Here is a 22,508-nt window from a genome sequence, read left to right on the forward strand (position 1 = left end):
TACCGAAGTCGCATGACTCGGTAAAACTATAGGTCTTCTGAGAAAATTTGCTCAGGCGAATGAAGCGAACGGGAGGTAGCTGAAACTTCATTTCCCATCAGCCCCGGCGTGGCCATAATCCTTTGCGGTCTGTTGTCGCTACAGATCCAGTAATGCGGAAATGGAGTGTGCTGCTAGTAGCGGAGATGAAAAAAAGATGGAAATGATCGAACCTAAAGCGGGTGTTGTCGCCGCGCGCGTGCTGAGTAGCGGTGCTGTCGCGCGCGTTCTGATCAGCTGTGTTGTGGCGCGCGTATTGTAAAGCGCCGAGGGGGGGTTGAGCGCGCATACTCAAGAGAGGTGTTATCGCGCGCCTACTGAAGGGCTGGACTGGACGGAGGTTGTGTCGCGTCGCGGGGGCACTTTTGATCGTTTTGGATGGGCATTTTCTATCCAAGACTAAAAAGGGCATGTGCACTGCACAGGTTGAGCCCTATGTGTGCACGTGCCTGCAAGTTGGGGAATACGACTAATAACAGTCATGGGGACTGCAGAAACACAGCACACTGTTCAGATTGATGCAGACATTGACTTGTACCGCAAAGAGATCTCTGTCTCACTCATGGTTTGTCCTCTCAAGTGGGGGAAAGACAATGCACAACGTTACCCACTGCTGTCAACATGGGCCAAGTCATATCTCTCTTGTCCCAGAAACCTCAGTCCCAAATGAGAGGGTTTTTTTCTGTTGCAGGGGACATTGTAAATACCCAGAGATACCAGCTTTTACCAGATTATAGTTATATGATAATTTTCCTTTAAACCCATCTCTATCTAAGTGAGTGATTAAATGTTAAATGTGATGAGTTTTTAACAATACTAAATTGAAACTTTATTTTTTTACATGGTTTAATAATTTTTTGTTATTAAAATTGAAGTTCCTGTTTCAAAGCTTACAGATAGATGGCTAATTTGTATGTCATTGACACTTTTGGCACTTTTTTGGAGTATTTTCAAAAGTTTTTTTTTTTCCTGTAAATGATTCAATAAATACCGTACCGTGACATTCATACCGAGGTATTACCGTACCGTGAAATTCTGATACCGTTACATCCCTATAATTAATTGGTCATTAATTAATTATTCATAATCAAAAATCGAATCGAATCGTGCCTTTAGAATCGAAAATCGAATAGAATCGAGGATTTGGAGGATCGTGACACCCTTAGTCACAAGACTTTTGTCTAAGCAAAGTCAGACCTTACTGTCCTAATGAAATCATTCAAAATCAAGGCATGATCATGTTTTATGTTGGTCAAATAAGCGTCATCTAGAGGTTTTTGCCTTTCATATAATACACTTCTGATACCAAATGATCAACTAAAAGTCAACTTATTAGTTGTTCCTAAAACTTGGATAGGCAGATAGACTATTGTCAGGGAGTGTATAATAAAAGTGAAGAGATCTAGATATTGAAGCTCATCCATACTCATATATTATGTTTTCCACACTCCAAAGGATTCCAAACGAACAGAAGTCATGCTTATGTCTGAGTAAATCAAGATGTGTTTGTGTGTTTATTTACATTCACGTTCTACTTTTATGTTTGATTTGTCATTTTAAAAGTTTCTGAGTGAATCTGCAGTTTGTGCTTCAACATTGCCTAATGTTTGATTTCTCCATTTTATCTGTCATTCTACAATGAGCTGTTAAAGTTTTAACATCAGTGTTTAAGATAAAGGTTTAAGGTTCTTCTGTTTAAGGTGTAAGATTCTTTAGATGTGATGTGTGTTTTCAGTTTTCTAGATCTGTTGGTGTTTGGTCTATTTATGTTTTGCTCTAATCATACAAATCAGTGGTTCTCAAAATGAAGGTCAGGACCCCCTGAGGGGTCACAGGACAATAAGGGGGGGTCTCCTTATGATTTCCAGAAATCTATTTATTTTTATTAAACCATAGGAATCACCATATTTTATCCATAACCTACTAAAAAAAGTCGTTTATTTACATTTAGTCATTTAGCAGACGCTTTTATCCAAAGCGACTTACAAATGAGGACAAGGAAGCAATTTACACAACTATAAGAGCAACAATGAGTAAGTGCTGTAGGCAAGTTTCAGGTCTGTAAAGTCTAAGAAGGAAAGCATTAGTAATGTAAGTGTTTTTTTGTTTGTTTTTGAGTACAGTTAGTGGTATAGCCAGAGAGGCAATTGCAGATTAGGAAGTGAAGTGGAGACTAAATAGTTGAGTTTTTAGTCGTTTCTTGAAGACAGCGAGTGAATCTGCCGTTCTGATGCAGTTTGGGAGTTCATTCCACCAACTGGGCAGATTGAATGCGAGCGTTCGGGAAAGTGTTTTCTTCCCTCTTTGGGATGGAACCATGAGGCGACGTTCATTCACAAAACGCAAGTTTCTGGAGGGCACATAAATCTGCAGAAGTGAGAGCAGATGAGGAGCAAAGCCAGAAGTGGCTTTGTAAGCAAACATCAGAGCTTTGAATTTGATGCGAGCAGCAACTGGCAGCCAGTGCAAACGGATGAGCAGCGCAGTGACATGTGCTCTTTTAGGTTCATTAAAGACCCCTCGTGCTGCTGCGTTCTGAAGCAGCTGAAGAGGCTTGATAGAGTTAGCTGGAAGCCCTGCTAGTAGAGAGTTGCAGTAATCAATAGTTACTATATACAACTGTCTACTACTACTGACCAGTTGGATGCCCGCACTCATCGAATTGTTTTCCATTTCCCCTGTTACCATCCCCTGTGTCAATTTTGTGTCCTGTTCATGTGTACTAATAAAGGGGGTGTTTTTTTTTTTTTGCCTAACTGTCCAGATGTATCTTACTTCGTTTCTGAATGCTTCCTCCTTTGACCTGTCTCCCCTGAAGATTGATGTTTGTGTATGGTCGGGGGGTTCAATTTCACTATTAAAAAAGTGTATGTGACAAATGAAGGCCTGATTTGATTTGATTTACTATAGTGGCTTATAGTTACTAGTTTTATTGGATTGCGACCCCTGAAGTAATTACATTATATTAAAGACTCAGCAATAGCGTCAGATGCAGCAGATTGATTTTATAATACCAGGTTAAACTTTCTGGCACATTTACAGCACTGACATACATAAAAATAAAATAAACAAAGAATAGACTTGGGTCTATTGGTGTGTGTGTGTGTGTGTGTGTGCCATTGCATGCAAGGTTTCGAGTCAATATTTCTGTAACGAGGAGACTGACACGGAGGGATCCATTATGCAGTATTTATTGCTCAAGCACTTATTCACACACACAATATGCACTAACATGCAAACACACAACAACAACAGTCTGTGATGAATAAAGACTGGCGATGAATAGACACAGGGAGGATTACCAGGCATAGATCGAGGGCAGGCTGCTAGTATCAGAGTCCGTGAACCAGGCGTGGGTCGTGGGCAGGTAGCGAACATCAGAGTCCGTATAACAGGCGTGGTTCGTGGGCAGGCAGCGAGTATCAGAGTCCGTATACAGGGCGTGGGTCGTGGGCAGGCAAAAGGCGAAGCAGAGTCAAGAAACAGGCTGGAGTAATACACAAGGAGTCAGGCAGGAATAACGCTCAGAAATGCTGGCCGGGGCTAAACAAGACTTCGCACTGAATGAGCGTTTGGTGCTGGCTTATAAAGGGTACGTGGGTCATTAGCGGGATGCAGTTCAGGTGTGCATGATCAGGGTAAATAGATGATGTAATGCTTAGAAGTCCGGAGATGGTGGCCTCTGCTGGCCAGCGAGGGGAATGACTGGGACCGAGTCGGTGACAATTGCACATGTGTGTGTGTATATATATATAAATATATATATATATATATATATATATATATATATATATATATATATATACATACATACACACACACACACACACATATATACATACTTACATTTATATATATATATATATATATATATATATATATATATATATATACTGTACACACACACACATATATATATACATACACATACATATATATATATATATATATATATATATATATATATATATATATATATATATATATATATATATATATATATATATATATATATGTGTGTGTGTGTGTGTGTATTCAAATATAGTTCTTCAGTTATTTTCCTTTGGCTTAGTCCCCAAATATCAGGGGTCAGCACAGCGAAATGAACTGCTAACTTTTCCAGTGTATGTTTTACACAGTGGATGCCCTTTCAGTGACAACTTAGCACTGGAAAACACCCATACACAGTCATACAATACAGCCACTTTAGTTCATCAATTCCCCTATACTGCATTTGTTTAGACTGTGGGGGAAACCGGAGCACCCAGAAAAAAACCAAGCCAACTGTAGAATCCCCACAACAGATTAATTACTGTAGTTGTTACTATAGCAACTATAGAAGTACACAGGCAGAACATACAAACGCCACACGGAAATGCCAACTGACCCAGCCAGGACTTGAACCAGAGTCCTTCATGCTTTGAGGCCACAATGCGACACCACTGTGCCGCCAAAATAGTTTTTAATAAATGAAATGTCAATCGTATTTTGTAATATGTGATTTTAATGTTAACTATTGATAATATTACAGGTAATATATATTTTTATCAATAATTGAACTTTGAGAGGAGGAAAAACATAAGAGCCCTGAAGTCTATAAACTGCTTGTTTGCATCAGCTGCGGCCTCCTTGACCCAGATAACATTCTCAGGCTGTGGAGGAGAAACATGATTCCACTGACGGGATCAGAATCTAATGCCTTGAGCCACCGTCACATGCTCCAGCACTCGCTCCAAAGATTTTAATGGCCCAGAATGAGCCAGAAAAGTCAGACACAGACAAGAGAAAGATCACAGAACAGATGACACCCACCCTGACCCCCCTAAAAAATATCTAAAGAAAAAAAATTGTGCAAAAGATGCAGACCTGAGAATAGAACAACAGGTGATTTCTTCCATGCTGTTTAAGGCTGAGGTGAAAATATGTGCAAATATTTTCAAAAAGTAGATTAGGTTCAGGCACATAAGTTAGTAATGCATTTTCAGACAGGGTGATCTTATTAAATTCAACACAGCATTTTTTTTTTATTAATATTCAAATAAGAATTGATGACATTGAAGTTGAAGGTATTCAATAGTAGATAAAATAATTGCTTTCAGGGGAATAAAAAAAGCATGCATTAAAAAAATAGGTGAGAAAGTACAGAAACATGCAGAATAAAGTACAAAATGTCAGTGTTGATGTTGGGATGTCTTTCAGCTCAAAAATATAATTTAATTGTCTTTTAGCCTAAAATAAATAAAAATATATATATTATTAATTTATAGTAGATGCTAAATGATAGTAGATGGTGATTCTATAGTTGCTATAGTAACAACTACAGTAATTAATCTGTTGTGGGGATTCTACAGTTGCTATGGTAACAACTACAGTAATTAATCTGTTGTGGTGATCCAACAGTTGCTATGGTAACAACTACAGTAATTAAGCTGTTGTGGTGATCCTAAAGTTGCTATGGTAACAACTACAGTAATTAATCTGTTGTGGGGATTCTACAGTTGCTATGGTAACAAGGACAGTAATTAATATGTTGTGGTGATCCTACAGTTGCTATGGTAACAACTACAGTAATTTATCTGTCGTGGTGATCCTACAGTTGCTATGGTAACAACTACAGTAATTAATCTGTTGTGGTGATCCTACAGTTGCTATGGTAACAACTACAGTAATTAATCTCTTGTGGTGATCCTACAGTTGCTATGGTAACAACTACAGTAATTAATCTGTTGTGGTGATCCTACAGTTGCTATGGTAACAATTACAGTAATTAAGCTGTTGTGGTGATCCTACAGTTGCTATGGTAACAACTACAGTAATTAATCTCTTGTGGTGATCCTACAGTTGCTATGGTAACAACTACAGTAATTAATCTGTTGTGGGGATTCTACAGTTGCTATGGTAACAACTACAGTAATTAATCTCTTGTGGTGATCCTACAGTTCCTATGGTAACAACTACAGTAATTAATCTGTTGTGGGGATTCTACAGTTGCTATGGTAACAACTACAGTAATTAATCTGTTGTGGTGATCCTACAGTTGCTATGGTAACAACATCAGTAATTAATCTGTTGTGGGGATTCTACAGTTGCTATGGTAACAACTACAGTAATTAATCTCTTGTGGTGATCCTACAGTTCCTATGGTAACAACTACAGTAATTAATCTGTTGTGGGGATTCTAAAGTTGCTATGGTAACAACTACAGTAATTAATCTGTTGTGGTGATCCTACAGTTGCTATGGTAACAACTACAGTAATTAATCTGTTGTGGTGATCCTACAGTTGCTATGGTAACAACTACAGTAATTAATCTCTTGTGGTGATCCTAAAGTTATTATGGTAACAACTACAGTAATTAATCTGTTGTGGGGATTCTACAGTTGCTATGGTAACAACTACAGTAATTAATCTGTTGTGGTGATCCTACAGTTGCTATGGTAACAACAACAGTAATTAATCTGTTGTGGGGATTCTACAGTTGCTATGGTAACAACGTCAGTAATTAATATGTTGTGGTGATCCTACAGTTGCTATGGTAACAACTACAGTAATTAATCTCTTGTGGTGATCCTACAGTTGCTATGGTAACAACTACAGTAATTAATCTGTTGTGGTGATCCTAAAGTTATTATGGTAACAACTACAGTAATTAATCTGTTGTGGTGATCCTACAGTTGCTATGGTAACAACTACAGTAATTAATCTCTTGTGGTGATCCTACAGTTGCTATGGTAACAACTACAGTAATTAATCTCTTGTGGTGATCCTACAGTTCCTATGGTAACAACTACAGTAATTAATCTGTTGTGGGGATTCTACAGTTGCTATGGTAACAACTACAGTAATTAATCTGTTGTGGTGATCCTAAAGTTACTATGGTAACAACTACAGTAATTAATCTGTTGTGGTGATTTTACAGTTGCTACGGTAACAACAACTACAGCAATTAATTAATTCATTCATTTTCTTGTCGGCTTAGTCCCTTTATTAATCCGGGGTTGCCACAGCGGAATGAACCACCAATTTATCCAGCAAGTTTTTTACGCAGCGGATACCCTTCCAGCCACAACCCATCTCTGGAAAACATCCAAACACACATTCACACACACACACTCATGCACTACGGACAATTTAGCCTACCCAATTCACCTGTAACACATGTCCTTGGACTGTGGGGGAAACCGAAGCACCAGGAGGAAACCCACGCGAAGACAGGGAGAACATGCAAACTCCACCTGAGCCGAGGTTCAAAAAAGCGACCTTCTTGCTGTGAGGCGACAGCACTACCTACTGCACCACTGCCTCACCCTACAGCACTTAATCTGTTGTGTAATTCTAAAGTTGCTATAGTAACACCACTATAGGAATCGAGTTGTTGTGGCGAATCTACAGTTGCTATGGTAACAACAACTATAGGATTTAATCTTTTGTGGTGATTGTACAGTTGCTATGGTAACATAACAACTACAGTATCTAATCTGTTGTGGTAATTCTAAAGTTGCTATGGTAACACCACTATAGAAATTGATCTTTTGTGGTGATTCTATAGTAGCTATGGTAACGACAACAACTACAGTAATTAATCTGGGGTCTGTTCATCGTATGTGGATTACTCTGTTAGATCAATTTGGTTATTGATGATTTCCATGCTCACATGGATAATGAAATATTAATCAGATTAAGTCATTAAGCTGCTGTGCCGTCAGCCAATCGTTGCATTGCTGATCCTGATTTTGAGGATCGATACATCTGTCCTTCACAACACACGCAGCGATTTCAGATCAGTTCATCCAGACATTTTAATCTGATTCACGAACTTGTTTGAAGAACCAAATTAAACAGAGATCAGCTATCAAGATTAAAAGATCCAAGATCAGCCAAATCATCTTGGATCATTTAAGCAAGGTACAAAGAACAGACTCCTGTTGTGGTGATTCTATAGACAAATTACCGATTTGTAAACATTCAGGATGTGCGCTCAGCAAAGTTGCAGAAAAAAAGGAGCGCTAGCACTTACAGTGAGGAAATGGCTTTTGATGCGAATACAGAGTTAGTTGTTGTATTATGCTATGTTCACACCAGACACAGAACGCGCGGCTAAATCACAATATTTGCATATAGACATGTGAACATTGAGTTTACCCGTTTATTCGCGTGTCAAAATCCGCTTTATTCGCGTGTCAAATTCACTTTAGAAAAGATGCGGATTCTCGAGATGGGTAGGGCTTCTATCTGCCCTGTGACTGTAGCTTCATTGCTAAATGGCTAACATGGATTTTGTTGAGGAAAAAAAAAACTGTTAATGTGCTTTATGAAGGCTGAAAAACAGCGTTGATTCATTTGGAGCAGTGTCCGAGTCCACTAGATCCGTTCAGAGGTGCACCCAGCTCTGCGAGTTTATCAACCCCTCCAGAAACTTAACATCAACAACAGGCGCTACGTCGTAATAACGCCCCCACAAGAGCAAGCTCCTGATTGGTTAACGCAAAACGCTAAACTCATTTGCACTGCAGGATGTCCATTCGTGTCTTTGCATTGACTTAACATGTAAATCACTCGCGCTTGACGCTTTTCCGCATCTGGTGTGATCACAGCATTAGAGAAAAGTTATATAGAGTACATATTATATATTGTTTACATAATGCTTTCAGTGTATTATAACAGCTTAACACCCAGTGATTCTGCAAAATTAATGTTAAAGTGAGCGACGTTCAGCTGACAGGTCCATTTGCGATAGCACCCTCCCAATGGATATTAGATAAGATGAAATGGCCAAGCATCCAGCCCGAAATATACAACTATCTCATTTAAACTCCAAGTGATTTTACAAGACAAAAGTTAAAGGCCTACAACGCTTTGGATGCCTACAATTTAGTTCTGTGTGGTCATGTGATTTTACAGTTGCCGTAGAATTACCACAATAGATTAATTACTGTAGTTGTTGTGTTGCCATAGCAACTGTAGAATCACCACAACATATTAATTACCGTAGTTATGTTACTAAAGTTGCCATGGTAACACACTTAAAAATTTGACCTGTTGTTGTGATTCAACAGCTGCTATGGTAACAACTACTACAGTAATTTGTTGTGGTGATTCCATAGTTGCTATGGAACAAAACAACTATAGTAATTAATATGTTGTGGTGATTCTAAAGTTGCTATGGTAACACCACTATAGAAATTGATCTGTTGTGGTGGTTCAGTAGTTGCTATGGTAACAACAATTACAGAAATTAATCTGTTTTGTTGATTCAACAGTTGCTATGGTAACCCCACTATAGAAATTGACCCTTTGTGGTGATTCCACAGTTGCTATGGTGACAACAATTACAGGATTTGATCTGTTGTGGTGATTCCATAGTTGCTATGGAACAAAACAACTATAGTAATTAATATGTTGTGGTGATTCTAAAGTTGCTATGGTAACACCACTATAGAAATTGATCTGTTGTGATGGTTCAGTAGTTGCTATGGTAACAAAAATTTCAGAAATTAATCTGTTTTGTTGATTCCATAGTTGCTATGGTAACCCCACTATAGAAATTGACCTTTTGTGGTGATTCCACAGTTGCTATGGTGACAACAATTACAGTATTTGATCTGTTGTGGTGATTTCATAGTTGCTATAGTAACAGCACAACTATAGTAATCTGTTGTGGTGATTCTACCATTGCTATGGTAACAACAACTACAGTAATACATTGTGGTGATTTTATAGTTACTATGGTAACAGAACAACAACAGTAATTGATCTGTCGTGGTGGTTCTATAGTTGCTATGGTAACAGAACAACTGTAATAATAAACAAATGACCCAATACTTTAGTTTCCTATACTATAGAGTACATTATACTACAATACACCACAGTTTACTGTAGTAAATCTAAAGTATACAATTCAAGTTAACAGCATGCTGGAACATTCATTAACAAAGAGTTGTAGATACTGTAATATATCAAGAATAACACACTTTGCTATAGTATGGTTACTAGTACTAGTACTTCTTCACATGGGGGATCAGATTTTACACAAAGCACATCCTGATATCAATGTTACAACAAGCAGCCCATCAATGAGCTTCAGACACTGGTAAATATACAGCATGACCACACTAAATTCAGCCCATCATTCTTAGATGGCTCGAGATGTGATGTTACAGAATGCTGGAGGTAAAAATAGCGCTATGTTTGGTCTGAGCTCATGATACACTGCTCTTTTCTCACACACCTGACTACAGTACCAGGTCCCACATCAGTTGAGATGGAGCTTTTTCTTGGGCTTTGAACAGAAGTGAGGATCTAGTTGGTATTTGGACGGAAATCGAGAGTTCTGCACAATGGCAATAAATCAGCAGTGTCTGCAGAGCGAGTGGAGAAGTTCATGGAGATCTGCGAGAGAGGATGAAAGTGTAAATGGTGAAAATGAATGGATAGATCAGGAGAAGCAAGAAGAGGAAGATGAGCAGGAGATAGACACAGAGATGCAAGTTAATTGGGAATGTAAGAAAGCTGAAGATGGTGAAGGGTGTAGTATTGCTTTTTCTGCAAACAGCAACCATGTAGATGTGATGTGTGCAAATGACAACAGCAATAACGTTGATGTATGCAGGGATCCTCTGCCTGTTGCTAACAGGGATGCATTTGCAAGTTATGGCAGTGGTAAAGTTGACGAATCTCAAGATGAAGAAGAAGAAGAATCTACTTTGAGCTTTCAGGATACATCTGGAAAGAGTGAAGGTTTGATGTCTGCTTGCAAAATTAACGAAAAGGCATATGATGTTGATGAGGAACTTAGTGTTAGGTTTCCTGCTACATCAGCTGATGGTTTAAAGGCTGCAATAAAAAATGATGATGGAGATGAGATTTTACCTGCAACTTCTGCAACCAGTGATGGTTTGGTTTGTAAATATGTCGACATCAACAGCAATGAAGAACATACTAGAAGTGTACCTACTACTTCTGGAAGTGGTGACCACTTACTTGCTGTGTGTGCTCATAAAAGTAAAGGACCTGTTAAGGAGTTTGATAAATATGAAAATGATGAAGATGACCGCTTTGCTTCCGCTTCCACGAGTACTAGTGAGACTGGAGGATCTGAAAAAAACGTAACATCTCATGACGAAAAGCAACAGACTAAACAGAATCAAGCGTCTGATGATAATGAATATGGTGGACTTTACAGTTTTGAAGATTCTGATGACGAGGATGTCGATGTTTATCCTAAGAAGCTGTACTCTGATCCTGCATTTGCAAGTGTGGTCTTCCAGACTCTGGAGAACATGATGCTGAATCTGGTCCTCACCGATTTGACTCTGTGCACAGAAAATGGACATCAATTCCAGGTTCATTCAATTGTCCTGTCGGCGGTCAGTTTTTATATTCAGGCAAAGCTCAGATTGAAGCCCAGACAAGAGAGGAATACTGTATTGTGCTTGGGTCCTGAAGTTCAGAGTTCGGGGTTGGCAGCGGTAGTAGAGTTTGCATACACTGGTACGATCTCCAATCTGAACAAAGATAATTTTGAGTCGGTTTACTCTGCTGCTGCTAGCCTGGAAGCTCTGGATGTTCTGGAACTCTGCCGAGAGGAGAAACGGATAGAAGATGACAAGACAAGAGGGAAGAATGAAGAAAGAAAAAGGTTTTCAGCTGAGGAACATCTGAATGTTCATTTAGGGCATATTGGACAGCTGTGGGCACAGAGACTGGGATGTGATGTGGAGCTCGAAGCAGAGGGACGAGTGTTTCATGGTAGGACCCTTAGGAAAGTTTACTTATAATCCACCCTTTCTAACACCAATATCACTTTTCTTTCAATTTCTGCACTCCCGAGGTGAAAAGTAAATCAATTGTAGAAAAATGACATACTGAGAGTAAAGATAAATTCATTGCTTATCTGGGTCTCCAAGCATGTTTAGATAGCTTATCTCATTCATTCATTCATTCATTTTCTTGTCAACTTATTCCCTTTATTAATCCGGGGTCGCCACAGCAGAATGAACCGCGAACTTATCCAGCAAGTTTTTACACAGCAGATGCCCTTCCAGCCGCAACACACACACACTACAGAAAATTTAGACTACCCAATTCACCTGTACCGCATGTCTTTGGACTGTGGGGGAAACCGGAGTACCCGGAGGAAACCCATGGGAGAACATGCAAACTCCACACAGAAACTCCAACTGAACCGAGGTTCGAACCAGCAACCTTCTTGCTGTGAGGCGACAGCACTACCTACTGCGCCACTGCCTCACCAGATAGCTCATCTCACCTTGGGTAATTCACTGGTTCATTTGCCATTTAAGTTATGCAGGCTGTGCCAGCCCATTAACAGAGTTCTCACATTTCAAGTCAGTTGTTCAGTAACCGCACCACTGATTGACAGCAGATGGTGATTAATCCACACAATCATATCCATTTCATTCACTTCTCTAGGTATTGGGAAAGAATGTATTTGGAAATTGATGTTTGCATTGCAAGTCCAATATGAGCACATGTTCACTTTTTTATGTAAATTGCCAGTGCTCAACTACGAACAGCTTACATGACTCAGCCGAACATATAATCACTCGTCCTTGGATAAAAAAACTAGCCTAGAGCACCATTTGCTGTAAAACAAATTAGCTTAGAACGATCAAAACATCCATCTGCTGTAAAGAAAATGCCTAGAGTGCCATCTGCTGTTAAAAACTAGTCTACAGCACCATCTTCCATTAAAAACTAGCCTACAGCACCATCCCCTGGTAAAAAAAAAACAAAAAAAAAACCTTGCCTTAAGCACCATCTGCCGTCAAAAACTAAACGAATAGCTCTACATACGAGTCTTGTCAAAAAAAAAAAAAAAAAAAAAACTTGTCGTCAAAAATACAACAACAACAAGAAAAGAAAAAAAAAAAAAGATTGTTAATTAGCATTATGTAAAAAAAAAAAAAAAAAAAATCAGTGACCAAATATGGAAAAGTTTGAAACTTTATAAGTTGGTCATTATTACAGTTTTTAAACACAGTTTTTTTTTTTCTTTTTGGATGGTGACAGTAGAAAAGTTTTATTTTAACACTACCAACATAGCAAAACTGATAAATATGTGTTAAGGAGGTAAATATGGTTTACAATAGTAAGAAGTTTGTGATGATTAAACTAGGGTTTAATTGCAATATAGCAAAATAAACTTAAAGGTATGACTGCATTTTTATGGTCCTTTAAGCATTCTGTTAACTACAAAGTTAGATTCATCTGCAACTAGTCCATAAGCAGTTTTTAGAGTATTAGCAGACTGGCTGCTTAATATCTGTTCCACTACTGCTCCACTAACAAACATTCTACTGACTATAAGAAACATATACAATACATGCCAACAATTAACCATAACCCTACAGTCTCCAAACACTCCAATGCTGTGTTCACACCAGATGCGGCACGTGCCGCTAAATCGTGGCATTTGCACATAAATAAATGCTTGAACATTTTGAGTTTACTCACGTCATTCGCTTGTCAAATCCGTTTTATTTGCGCGTCAAAATTACTTCACAATAGATTCGGATTCACGTCATGGGCTGGGCTTCTGTCAGCCCGGTGACTCTAGCTTTGATGCTAAATGGCTAACATGGATTTTATTGAGAAAGTAGCTGTGCTTTGTGAAGGCTGAAAAACAGCAAATATTCATTCAGCGCCACGTCAGAGTCCACTAGATCTTTTCAGAGGTATGCTGAGCTCTGTGAATTCTTCCAACTCCTCCAGAAATTATACCTGGATAATGGAGGCATAGGCAAGGTAGTGGCGCAGTAGGTAGTGCTGTCGCCTCACAGCAAGAAGGTCGCTGGGTCGAACCTCGGCTCAGTTGGCATTTCTGTGTGGAGTTTGCATGTTCTCCCTGCCTTCACGTGGGTTTCCTCCGGGTGTTCCGGTTTCCCCCTCAGTCCAAAGACATGCGGTACAGATGAATTGGGTAGGCTAAATTGTCCGTAGTGTATGAGTGTGTGTGTGAATGTGTGTGTGGATGTTTCCCAGAGATGGGTTGTGGCTGGAAGGGCGACCCCGGATTAAAAAAGGGACTAAGCCGACAACAAAATGAATGATGGATGCATTCAGCGGTGCTACGGACTTCAGCCCAGTTTGATGAACTGTTGTCCTTGGGACACCAACAACAGGTGCTACGTCAATCATGCTCTTACAAAAAAAAAAGCTCCTGATTGATTTAACGCGGCACAAATTATTGCTGAAGTTAAGATTTAAACACGTCAAACATGCAAAATGCTCAACTCGTGCTACTTCATTCACGCCACCTTATCCACGCATATAGTGCTGCAGGATGTCTAATCGCGTCTTTGCATTGACTTAAATGTGCAGTAGTTGATCTTCCACAATGCTAACAGCTTAGCATAAATCTCTGAATCACAGTCCCTCCCCTGCCGTCTAGAGCCACGCCTCCTTAAACACGAGCACAGTAAAATAACCCTCTCTCATGTGTTAAAAGCAACTAGTGCTTGTCCAACAGCGAGCAAGCCAAACTGACAAGCTATTTAAGAGCGAATATTAGAGTTGCATGTTAAACAATATAGGGAGAGACTAGGCTGAATAGCAGTATTGACTTGTGTTTTGTTGTTAAACTAATTTAAATTACATTACATCGACATTATCATTGCTGTAAAAGTCCCTTATAAAACTGAAAATTATCAACGTTATCAATCTTTCACCGGAAGATTTTAGTAGCTGAACAACACTTCTGTGCAGATATAACTCATTTGTGACAGCAACATCTAACGTTACATCGGCTTTGCATGAAGCTAAAACAGCTTTAAAACAGAACATTACCTGTCTAAGAGAAATCCTCCAGCCATTGTGTCATCCTTTCTCCAGCGTGCAAAGGTAACTCCAATATTGATTCAGGTTTTAAAAAGTTTTGATTCAGCAGGTTTTTACTGATCACATGCATGCTCTCTCCCTCTCTCGTGAACGTGCAGCACAAACTCGGTCGGCGGAGATGAGTACATCTGCGCAGTTGTTCAAATCTGCATTTGCTGACAGACAGTTTGACCTACTTATCGGAATTATAAGAGATGTCGGCCCAACTCTATTTGATTGGATTAACATTTTTTAGTTTTATGCCTTAGCCAAAATATAAAAATACATATAAATACATTTACATCATTTACTGTAATCATTACTATTGGACTGTGAAGAGACTTTCAACCAGCACAACAACAAATGTTTCTGAAGACAATTGCCTACTGCACCTTTATCATGTAAATCACTTGCGCTTGACGTTTTTTCAGCATCTGGTGTGACCGCAGCAAGAAAATTAGTTGGCATGTAGTTGCAATATAGTTTAAAGTAAATAGTCAAAAAACAGTTTTAAATCAAATATCAAAATAAAGCCTATTCAAAAAGTATCCTGCTGGTGGGATAGTGACTAAGGTGCTAATTTTCAAAGCCACTTCTAAACTTTTGTTTATGTGCCACTCTTATGAAGCTCACCGGGTGATCTTGGCTGCCAGCAGTGACTACTTCAGAGGCATGTTTACCAGCGGCATGAAGGAGAGCCGGCAGGAATTGGTTTCTCTGTTGTTGATCAGGGCTTGCAAGTTTGAGGTCCTCTTGCATTACTGCTACAGTGGGGCTCTTGCTCTTGGATGGGGCTGTGTGTTTGATCTGGCCTGTACATCGCTCCAATTACAGTTTCAGACTGCCTTCTCACTATGCACTAAATTCCTGCATCAAGAAACCGATGCTCACAACTGCCTGGATGTTGTGTCTTTCGCAGAGGCCTACGGAATGCCTGAATTACATGCATTTGCCAATGACTTTGTCTTAAGGCACTTTCAAGATGTGTCCATCACTCCAAAATTCCTAGACCTTCCTGTAGAGAAACTTAAGAAATACCTTCAAAGTGATTCTCTATGTGTTCCCTCTGAGTTATCCGTGTTCAAGGCAGTCCTGGCCTGGATTGAAGCCTTTCCAAGACAAAGAGTGAAACTTGCCAAAGAGCTGATGGGAACCATCCAGTTCCATCTCATGACCTATAAGGAGTTCAAAGAAGTGAAATCCATAACATCCTGGCCTAGGATTGGTGCCAAACATCTCTACAATTCTCTACTTGAGGAGTTCTGCTTTGGTTCTCCAGCTGCCCAGTCAAATTTCAGGGCCTACATGCCTAAACACAGTCTAGTCCTTGTTGGTGGTGAAAGAATCACTGATAATCTTGACAAACGACTTCCCTGCAGGGAAATGTGGTTTAGCAATTCCTTGCAGAACCATGTGGGATTGGTGAAGAAAGTAGAGTGGAGAACGTTGGGAACTTTACCTGATAAACCAAGATTCAATCACGGAGTTTGTGCAGTGATGGGGAAGCTCTACATAGTTGGAGGGCGGTATTATTACGGCAAAGACGATACTATGAAATGCACCTACAGGTAAGATGTATCATACAGCTTATTTTCTTTGACCTTCTCCAGGTTTGGTTTCTCATACCAAAACCTTTGTTCTTTTGTCCAGATATGATCCAATGCAAAACACTTGGCAAAGGTTGGCTGATATGAACGAGAAAAGAGGAAACTTTGCTCTTGTGGTCCTAAATGATCAAATATATGCAATTGGTGGAGAGAGAGACTCTGAGGTCAACATGGAGAGTGTAGAAGTCTACTGCCCCAACAAAAACTCTTGGAGGTTAGTAGAGTAAATAAATAACAGTATAAATAATGGCAAACTCTTCATCGGTTTTCCAAACCTATTCCTGGAAGCACACAAGCACTACACATTTTCAAGTTTTTCTTAATCGAAATCAGCCAAATCAAGTCATCTAAACATTAGACGAGACTCCAAAACTTAAACTTAAGGTTTGAGATAAGGGAGACATTCTAAATAGGACATTTTGTGTGTCTCTTGGAAGAGGATTGGAAAACACTGCTCTACATGATACTGGATCAACAAGCATTTACATTTAGTCATTTATCAGACGCTTTTGTCCAAAGCAACTTACAATTCCGGAGACATTAATTGATTCAACAAGAAGGGGTAATATACCCAAGAAGTGCTAGTCATATAACATAATGTGCTCAGAGAATTTAGTGCTAGAGTACGAGTGCTAGAGTTTTTGAATGTGTGTGTATGTGTGTGAGAAAGTGTTTCTACAGGTGAGTTGTCAAGCCCACTTTATCAAGCCCAAGCAAAGAATGTTGTTTGTGAACATGACTCTTTAAAGTATTTGTTTTTCACTCTCTCCAGATTTGTCCATCCACTGGAGCACACTCTATGTTGTCATGCATCTACAGTATGGAATGGCAAAATCTTTATATCAGGAGGCCTCGACAGCCAGTACCACTGTCTGTCATCTATGATCCTGTACAACCCTGAGTCCAGATCCTCTTACCTAGCTGAAATGAGTAAGGACAGAGCCCTGCACTGCATGGAAACCCTAGGTGACCGTCTGTACGTGGCTGGAGGAGTTTCAAGCAATGCACAAGGCAGTCTGGAAGATCAATTAGCCTGTGATGTCTATGATCCTGTGGCCAACTCCTGGAGTGCGATTATGTCGTTCTCAGTGCCTCATGTTGGGTCAGCATCAGCAGTCTTAGAGGGGAAGATCTACGTAATCGGAGGGTATTCCCATGAGGACTACAGTGACACCAGATCAGTGCATCGCTATGATCCTACTACAGAATGCTGGGAGAACTTGAGCCAGACACCAGGCCCAAACACATGTGTAGCTGCCTGCGTGTTGCCCATACCTGCTCACCTTAGAAAGTGAGAGAGGAAAATCCTGAATGCATGGCATAGTTAATGCACAGTAATGTAAGGGTTGAGTGTTAAAGGGACAGTTCACCCAAAAAATAAACATTTTGGCATCATTTACTCACCTTCCACTGGTTTCAAACTACCTTTGGGTTTTTTTAATATTTGGAAGAACTCTGAAAACCAACAACCATCCATAGTATTTTTCAATGGTTGCAGGTTTCCATTCATTCATTAGTTTTCTTTTGGCTTAGTGCCTGATTATCAGTAAGTCACCTACAGCAGGGGTGCCCAAACTCGGTCCTGGAGGGCCGGTTTCCAAGGGATTTTAGCTCCAACGCTAATAAAACACACCTGATCAAGGTAATCAAGCTCTAACTAGCTTACTAGAAACTTCCAGGCAGATGTGTTGGAGCAAGTTGGAGCTAAACTCTGCAGGACACCGGCCCTCCAGGACCGAGTTTGGGCACCTCTGACTCACAGGTTTCCAACATTTCTAATTCATTAATTTATTTTCTTGTCGGCTTAGTCCCTTTATTAATCCGGGGTCGCCACAGCGGAATAAACCGCTAACTTATCCAGCAAGTTTTTAAGCAGCGGATACCCTTTTAGCCGCAACCCATCTCTGGGAAACATCCACACATACACACACGCACTCATACACTCAGACAATTTAGCCTACCCAGTTCAACTGTACCACATGTCTTTGGACTGTGGGGGAAACCGGAGAACACAGAAACGCCAACTGAGCCGGGGATAGACCCAGCGACCTTCTTGCTGTGAGGCGAACGTGCTACCCACTGCGTCGCCTTCCAACATTTCTCAATATCTTATTTTGTATTCAAGAGATTGAATAGAAGGTTGAAAACCACTTGAGAGTGTAAATTGTGCGTAAATTGTCAGTTTTGGGTGAATTATATCTTTAAGCGAAAGATATGGCAGACATCTTTCTGGTACATGACGTAGGACATATGCATAGTGGATCGGCCTTTGAGATAAACATTTTGACCTTATTCTAAAATGCGGAAGTGCGCCTGTTTTCGCAATTGTCTTAGAACTTCCGTTTCAGTCGCCTATGGGAGAAATGACAAGGAATAATAAACAGCAAAAAACGGTCAAACTACTTGCTCTACAAACAAATGTTTGCATGACTATACAGACCAAGTAGAATAATTTAATAAGAAAATATCAGTTTGCAACATCAAACAGCGAAACGAGCAGTTTTTAATGTCTAAAAATGAATGGAAGTGAATGAGACCTGAAGTCTCGTGCCAAAAAGATTAGAATGGCAGCGCCCGCTCATCTGCGGAGAATAAGGTGAATAGAGATAAATGCAGTGGCAAATGTGCCGCATATATATCCAACATTTATTTTATTGAACCTCCTTTGGACTGTTAACGAATAACATCCACACATTGCCATATTAAAGCTCGAAAGAGTCAGGATAATCTCTTTAGAGGTATCATAGAGTACATTGATTCAAATTGCTCTTCAATATGTAAACCTTTAACTTTACCTGCTCAAAAAAAAACAATATTTTTGAATGTATCAAAAAAAATCTCAAGTACAGGGACAGAAGACAACAACTTAGAGCAAATACACAAAAGTAAATAATAACAAGCTTGATTTTTGAGCGCTATCAAGTTCATAAACACCGACAATTGGCCATTGTGTTCACATGTGTAACAGGATAGGCTGTGATTGGCTTTAATGGCCAGTGCTGGTCACTTGTCAGTGACGCAGAGAACGGACCTGCGTTCTTGTGGAGATCGGTCTTGCCAGGTGTCCTCGGAAGAACGAACTCAGGACACCGCGAAGGCAGAGAACGCATCCTTTGAGAAATGAGATGCCGTGTTCTTCCTGATGGTCATTTGACCTTCACGCGTTTTAAATGGTAAATTATTTAAACGGTGCAGCATTCATACAAGGATTCATTGTTTTCCCCTTTTCAAAATATATACTTTGCATAAAAAACAATATAAATATACTCTTCACAATATAAATAAAACAGATTTTAATATGAATTTCAGCAAACAAACACCCTTAATGTGTTTATTCCTTTATTAAGATGTTTATAGTGATGTTTACTTTCACCGTTTCATTTAGGGAAACTCCTGAGGTAAATAAGTGATGTCTCTGAACTTTAATAATAAATCTAAATAAAATGCTGCGCTTCCCACCTCCAGTCGCAATGACTTCTGGGACTTCCAGAGCGAGTTCGGTGTTCAAGTCTGCATCGGTGCGTCCTCGATATCAAGATCACACCCGGGAAGTTTTACGCGTCCTCTGTACTTGTGGTCTTGAGTATTGGAACTGACCCTATGGAGCTGATGATTACGTTGCATGAGAACACGAGGACGCAAGACTGCTAAAGAATGGATATTGAGAAACAGTCATAGGCACTGAAAAAAGCTGCGTCTATCAGCTGATCCATTAGCGGCTGATAATAGACACACCCTGTGATAGATGCAGTTGAGAAAACCTGCTCTGCGGATACTCTTGTACCTAAATAAAGAAGTATCACTGTAACCAATGCTATTTCACTGCAATTAAAAACGTTTTGATTTAGCTAATTCGTATAAAATTTGTACGATCTCATTCTTGCATTTTAGTAGGATTTGCTCATCCCCCAATGATGCTTACTTTTAAAAACTTTACATTTTTGTATGACTGAATGAATTTGAATTCGCAACTAATCTAACAAAATGTCAAATAAATGATTCCTCATGAGATCAGGCTGGTGTAACATATGAGAGAGAAGAGGTTAATGTTACCTCACGGACACGCTAGCAGGTCGAAGAGTCCACAGTGAGAGAGATGCAGTGGAGGTTTACAGCTTTCGAAAAAAAAGAAAGAAAAATCAATACATTCGCATCAAGTATCTGTTGCGATATTTTGTTAATGGCCTCATTTGTTACATTTTCTGAAGTTTTATGTGAGATTTTATACTTGTTTTGTTGCTTGCTTTTTGAACGTAAATAAAGTAATATCATACTCACGATGTGTGCACTCATAATTTTGTACAATATTACATTACAGTGCATTATTATTAACCAAATGTCTTACAGCAAATCAAGACCAAATGCACATTCACATTAAATACATTTATGGTTAAATACAATTCAAGATGCAGTAGAAGATTTTTAAAATATAATATTATTTATCAACAGTATCAATTAGTTATCAGTTATTAACAGTGTGTCTCAGATACTATCAGCCAAGATTAGGTTAAGCCAAGGTTTAATTCAAATTAGTTAAATGTTGCTTTGAATGTGTGTGTGTGTGTGTGTGTGTATTCATTTAATGAAAAAAAAGTTTTGTTAGCATGTCGTTTTAAGAGCTACATCGTAGCAAACATGTTTTGTCTGTACATCAATATAGAATTTTCATTCATTCACTCATTTTCTTACAGCTTAGTTCCTTATTTATCAGGGGTCCCCACAGCGGAATGAACCGCCATACTTTTAAATACTTTAAAGTCAACCACCAATCTTTAAAATACTAAAAAGTCAAGTTGTCTTTAGTTTTTTAGCACTTTTTACAATGTCGATTCTGTCAAATAAGCTTACACTGTCACAAATTCCTTATCAGGAGTTTTTAGTCGATGTTAAGTCATCAGCTAACTAGTAAAACCAGGATTGCTGCTAGCTTGATTTGTGACTGTTATCACAGATCAAACTTGCAGCCGTACTGGTTTTACTAGTTAGCGGATGATTTAGCATTGCATTGCATATTTAGCATGGAAATAATGGGAATAAAATGCTACTACCTTCTTAAGGCATGATTTTTCATTGCCTAAAAACTCCTGATAGTTAGACTACTGTATCTAAAAAAATAACATGGAACAACAATTATTTTGTCACATAATCATTATTTGTCAGTTGCCTAACTAAGTTAATTATGCTAGTTACACACTACAAAACTGCATAAAAGAGAAAAAAATACCATTCTGTTGCTGATCAAGGCCAATCTTCAGGTAGTAATGCCGTCTATATTGTCTTTGGAGGCTGAATTTAGCATGAGGAAGAATCCATTCAAGTTGTAATGATCCTCTTCTTCTTGTAATTTTATGACATTGTGCAACCAGCTTCAGGAGCATTACCGCCACCAATTGGACTGGAGTGTGGACCAGGAGTTTACAAACCCTTATAATTCTTATAGTGAAACAAACAAACGTTCATTCATGTTCATTATTTTTCCTTTGGCTTAGTCCCTTTGTTCATCAGGCATTGCCACACTTATCCAGCATAAGTTTTATGCAGCAGGTGCCCTTCCAGCTGCAAACCAGTACTGGGAAACACTCATACACTCCTGCATTCACATACACACATCACGACCAGGTTAGTTTATCCAATTCCTCTATAGCGCATGTGTTTGAACTGTGTGGGAAACCGAAGCACCCGGAGGAAACCCATGCCAACACAGGGAGAACATGCAAACTCCACAGAGAAATGCCAACTGACCCGGCTGGGACTCGAATCGGCGACCTTCTTGCTGTGAGGTGACAGTGCTAAGTACTAAGCCATCGTGCCGCCCCACAAAATAAATAAATAAATAACCTAACAAACAAACATATATTCTTCTGCATACTACGAACACTTTCCAACCTGTTGATCTAGAGTGCGTTTCCCAAACAACGCGGCTGAACTATCATAGTACGATGCACGCTTCAGGGAAGAACGATGAAGTGACGAGTGTTTCCCAAAACCCATAGTTGCATTAATCGCAGATCCTTTGTTTGAATC

The 22,508-nt window shown here is 39.3% G+C and overlaps 3 protein-coding genes and 3 long non-coding RNA genes across 8 annotated transcripts in view; 4 read left to right on the forward strand and 2 right to left on the reverse strand.

Annotated features, from left to right (window-relative positions):
• Window positions 1–22,508, reverse strand: part of LOC147842925 (uncharacterized) — a 959,952-nt gene that overhangs the window by 733,912 nt on the left and 203,532 nt on the right. The window lies entirely within an intron of this gene.
• Window positions 1–22,508, forward strand: part of si:ch211-225k7.4 — a 494,418-nt gene that overhangs the window by 73,658 nt on the left and 398,252 nt on the right.
• The window catches only part of si:ch211-63p21.8, a 120,733-nt gene that overhangs the window by 47,249 nt on the left and 50,976 nt on the right, over window positions 1–22,508 (reverse strand). Inside the window, exon 6 of the mRNA XM_087260268.1 lies at window positions 12,581–12,726. The gene's annotated coding sequence lies outside the window, so the exon portion shown is untranslated. The remainder of the gene's footprint in view (window positions 1–12,580; window positions 12,727–22,508) is intronic.
• The window catches only part of si:dkey-88n24.3, a 285,177-nt gene that overhangs the window by 41,632 nt on the left and 221,037 nt on the right, over window positions 1–22,508 (forward strand).
• Window positions 7,656–20,595, forward strand: LOC137496088 (kelch-like protein 33). Of its 3 annotated transcripts, none has more exons than XM_087260230.1 (5): window positions 7,656–11,787; window positions 15,506–16,445; window positions 16,528–16,698; window positions 17,257–18,050; window positions 18,218–20,595. In XM_087260230.1, the coding sequence occupies exons 1-4, from the start codon at window positions 10,377–10,379 to the stop codon at window positions 17,777–17,779; spliced, it is 3,045 nt and encodes a 1,014-aa protein (XP_087116356.1). In that variant the 5' UTR covers window positions 7,656–10,376; the 3' UTR covers window positions 17,780–18,050; window positions 18,218–20,595. The 3 variants fall into 3 exon arrangements, with proteins under 3 accessions (XP_087116356.1, XP_087116355.1, XP_087116354.1); XM_087260229.1 differs by having other exon boundaries at window positions 17,257–18,034; XM_087260228.1 differs by having other exon boundaries at window positions 17,257–18,030; window positions 18,225–20,595.
• LOC147842937 (uncharacterized) lies at window positions 12,114–15,401 on the forward strand. The gene is made up of 3 exons (XR_015495382.1): window positions 12,114–13,806; window positions 14,125–14,297; window positions 14,595–15,401. It is a non-coding gene; the product is annotated as an uncharacterized LOC147842937 (long non-coding RNA).

The sequence above is a fragment of the Danio rerio genome, chromosome 7 (assembly GCF_052040795.2).
Source record: "Danio rerio strain M-AB ecotype USA chromosome 7, GRCz13ab, whole genome shotgun sequence".
Taxonomy (NCBI): Eukaryota; Metazoa; Chordata; class Actinopteri; order Cypriniformes; family Danionidae; genus Danio; species Danio rerio.

Bases quoted from the DNA above. Each gene is read 5' to 3' on its own strand.
- LOC137496088 (XM_087260230.1), top strand. From the start codon at position 10,377: ATGGCAATAAATCAGCAGTGTCTGCAGAGCGAGTGGAGAAGTTCATGG. The intron at 11,788-15,505 runs GTAGGACCCTTA...ACTCTTATGAAG, and splicing joins AGAGGGACGAGTGTTTCATG to CTCACCGGGTGATCTTGGCT. The intron at 16,446-16,527 runs GTAAGATGTATC...TCTTTTGTCCAG, and splicing joins ACTATGAAATGCACCTACAG to ATATGATCCAATGCAAAACA.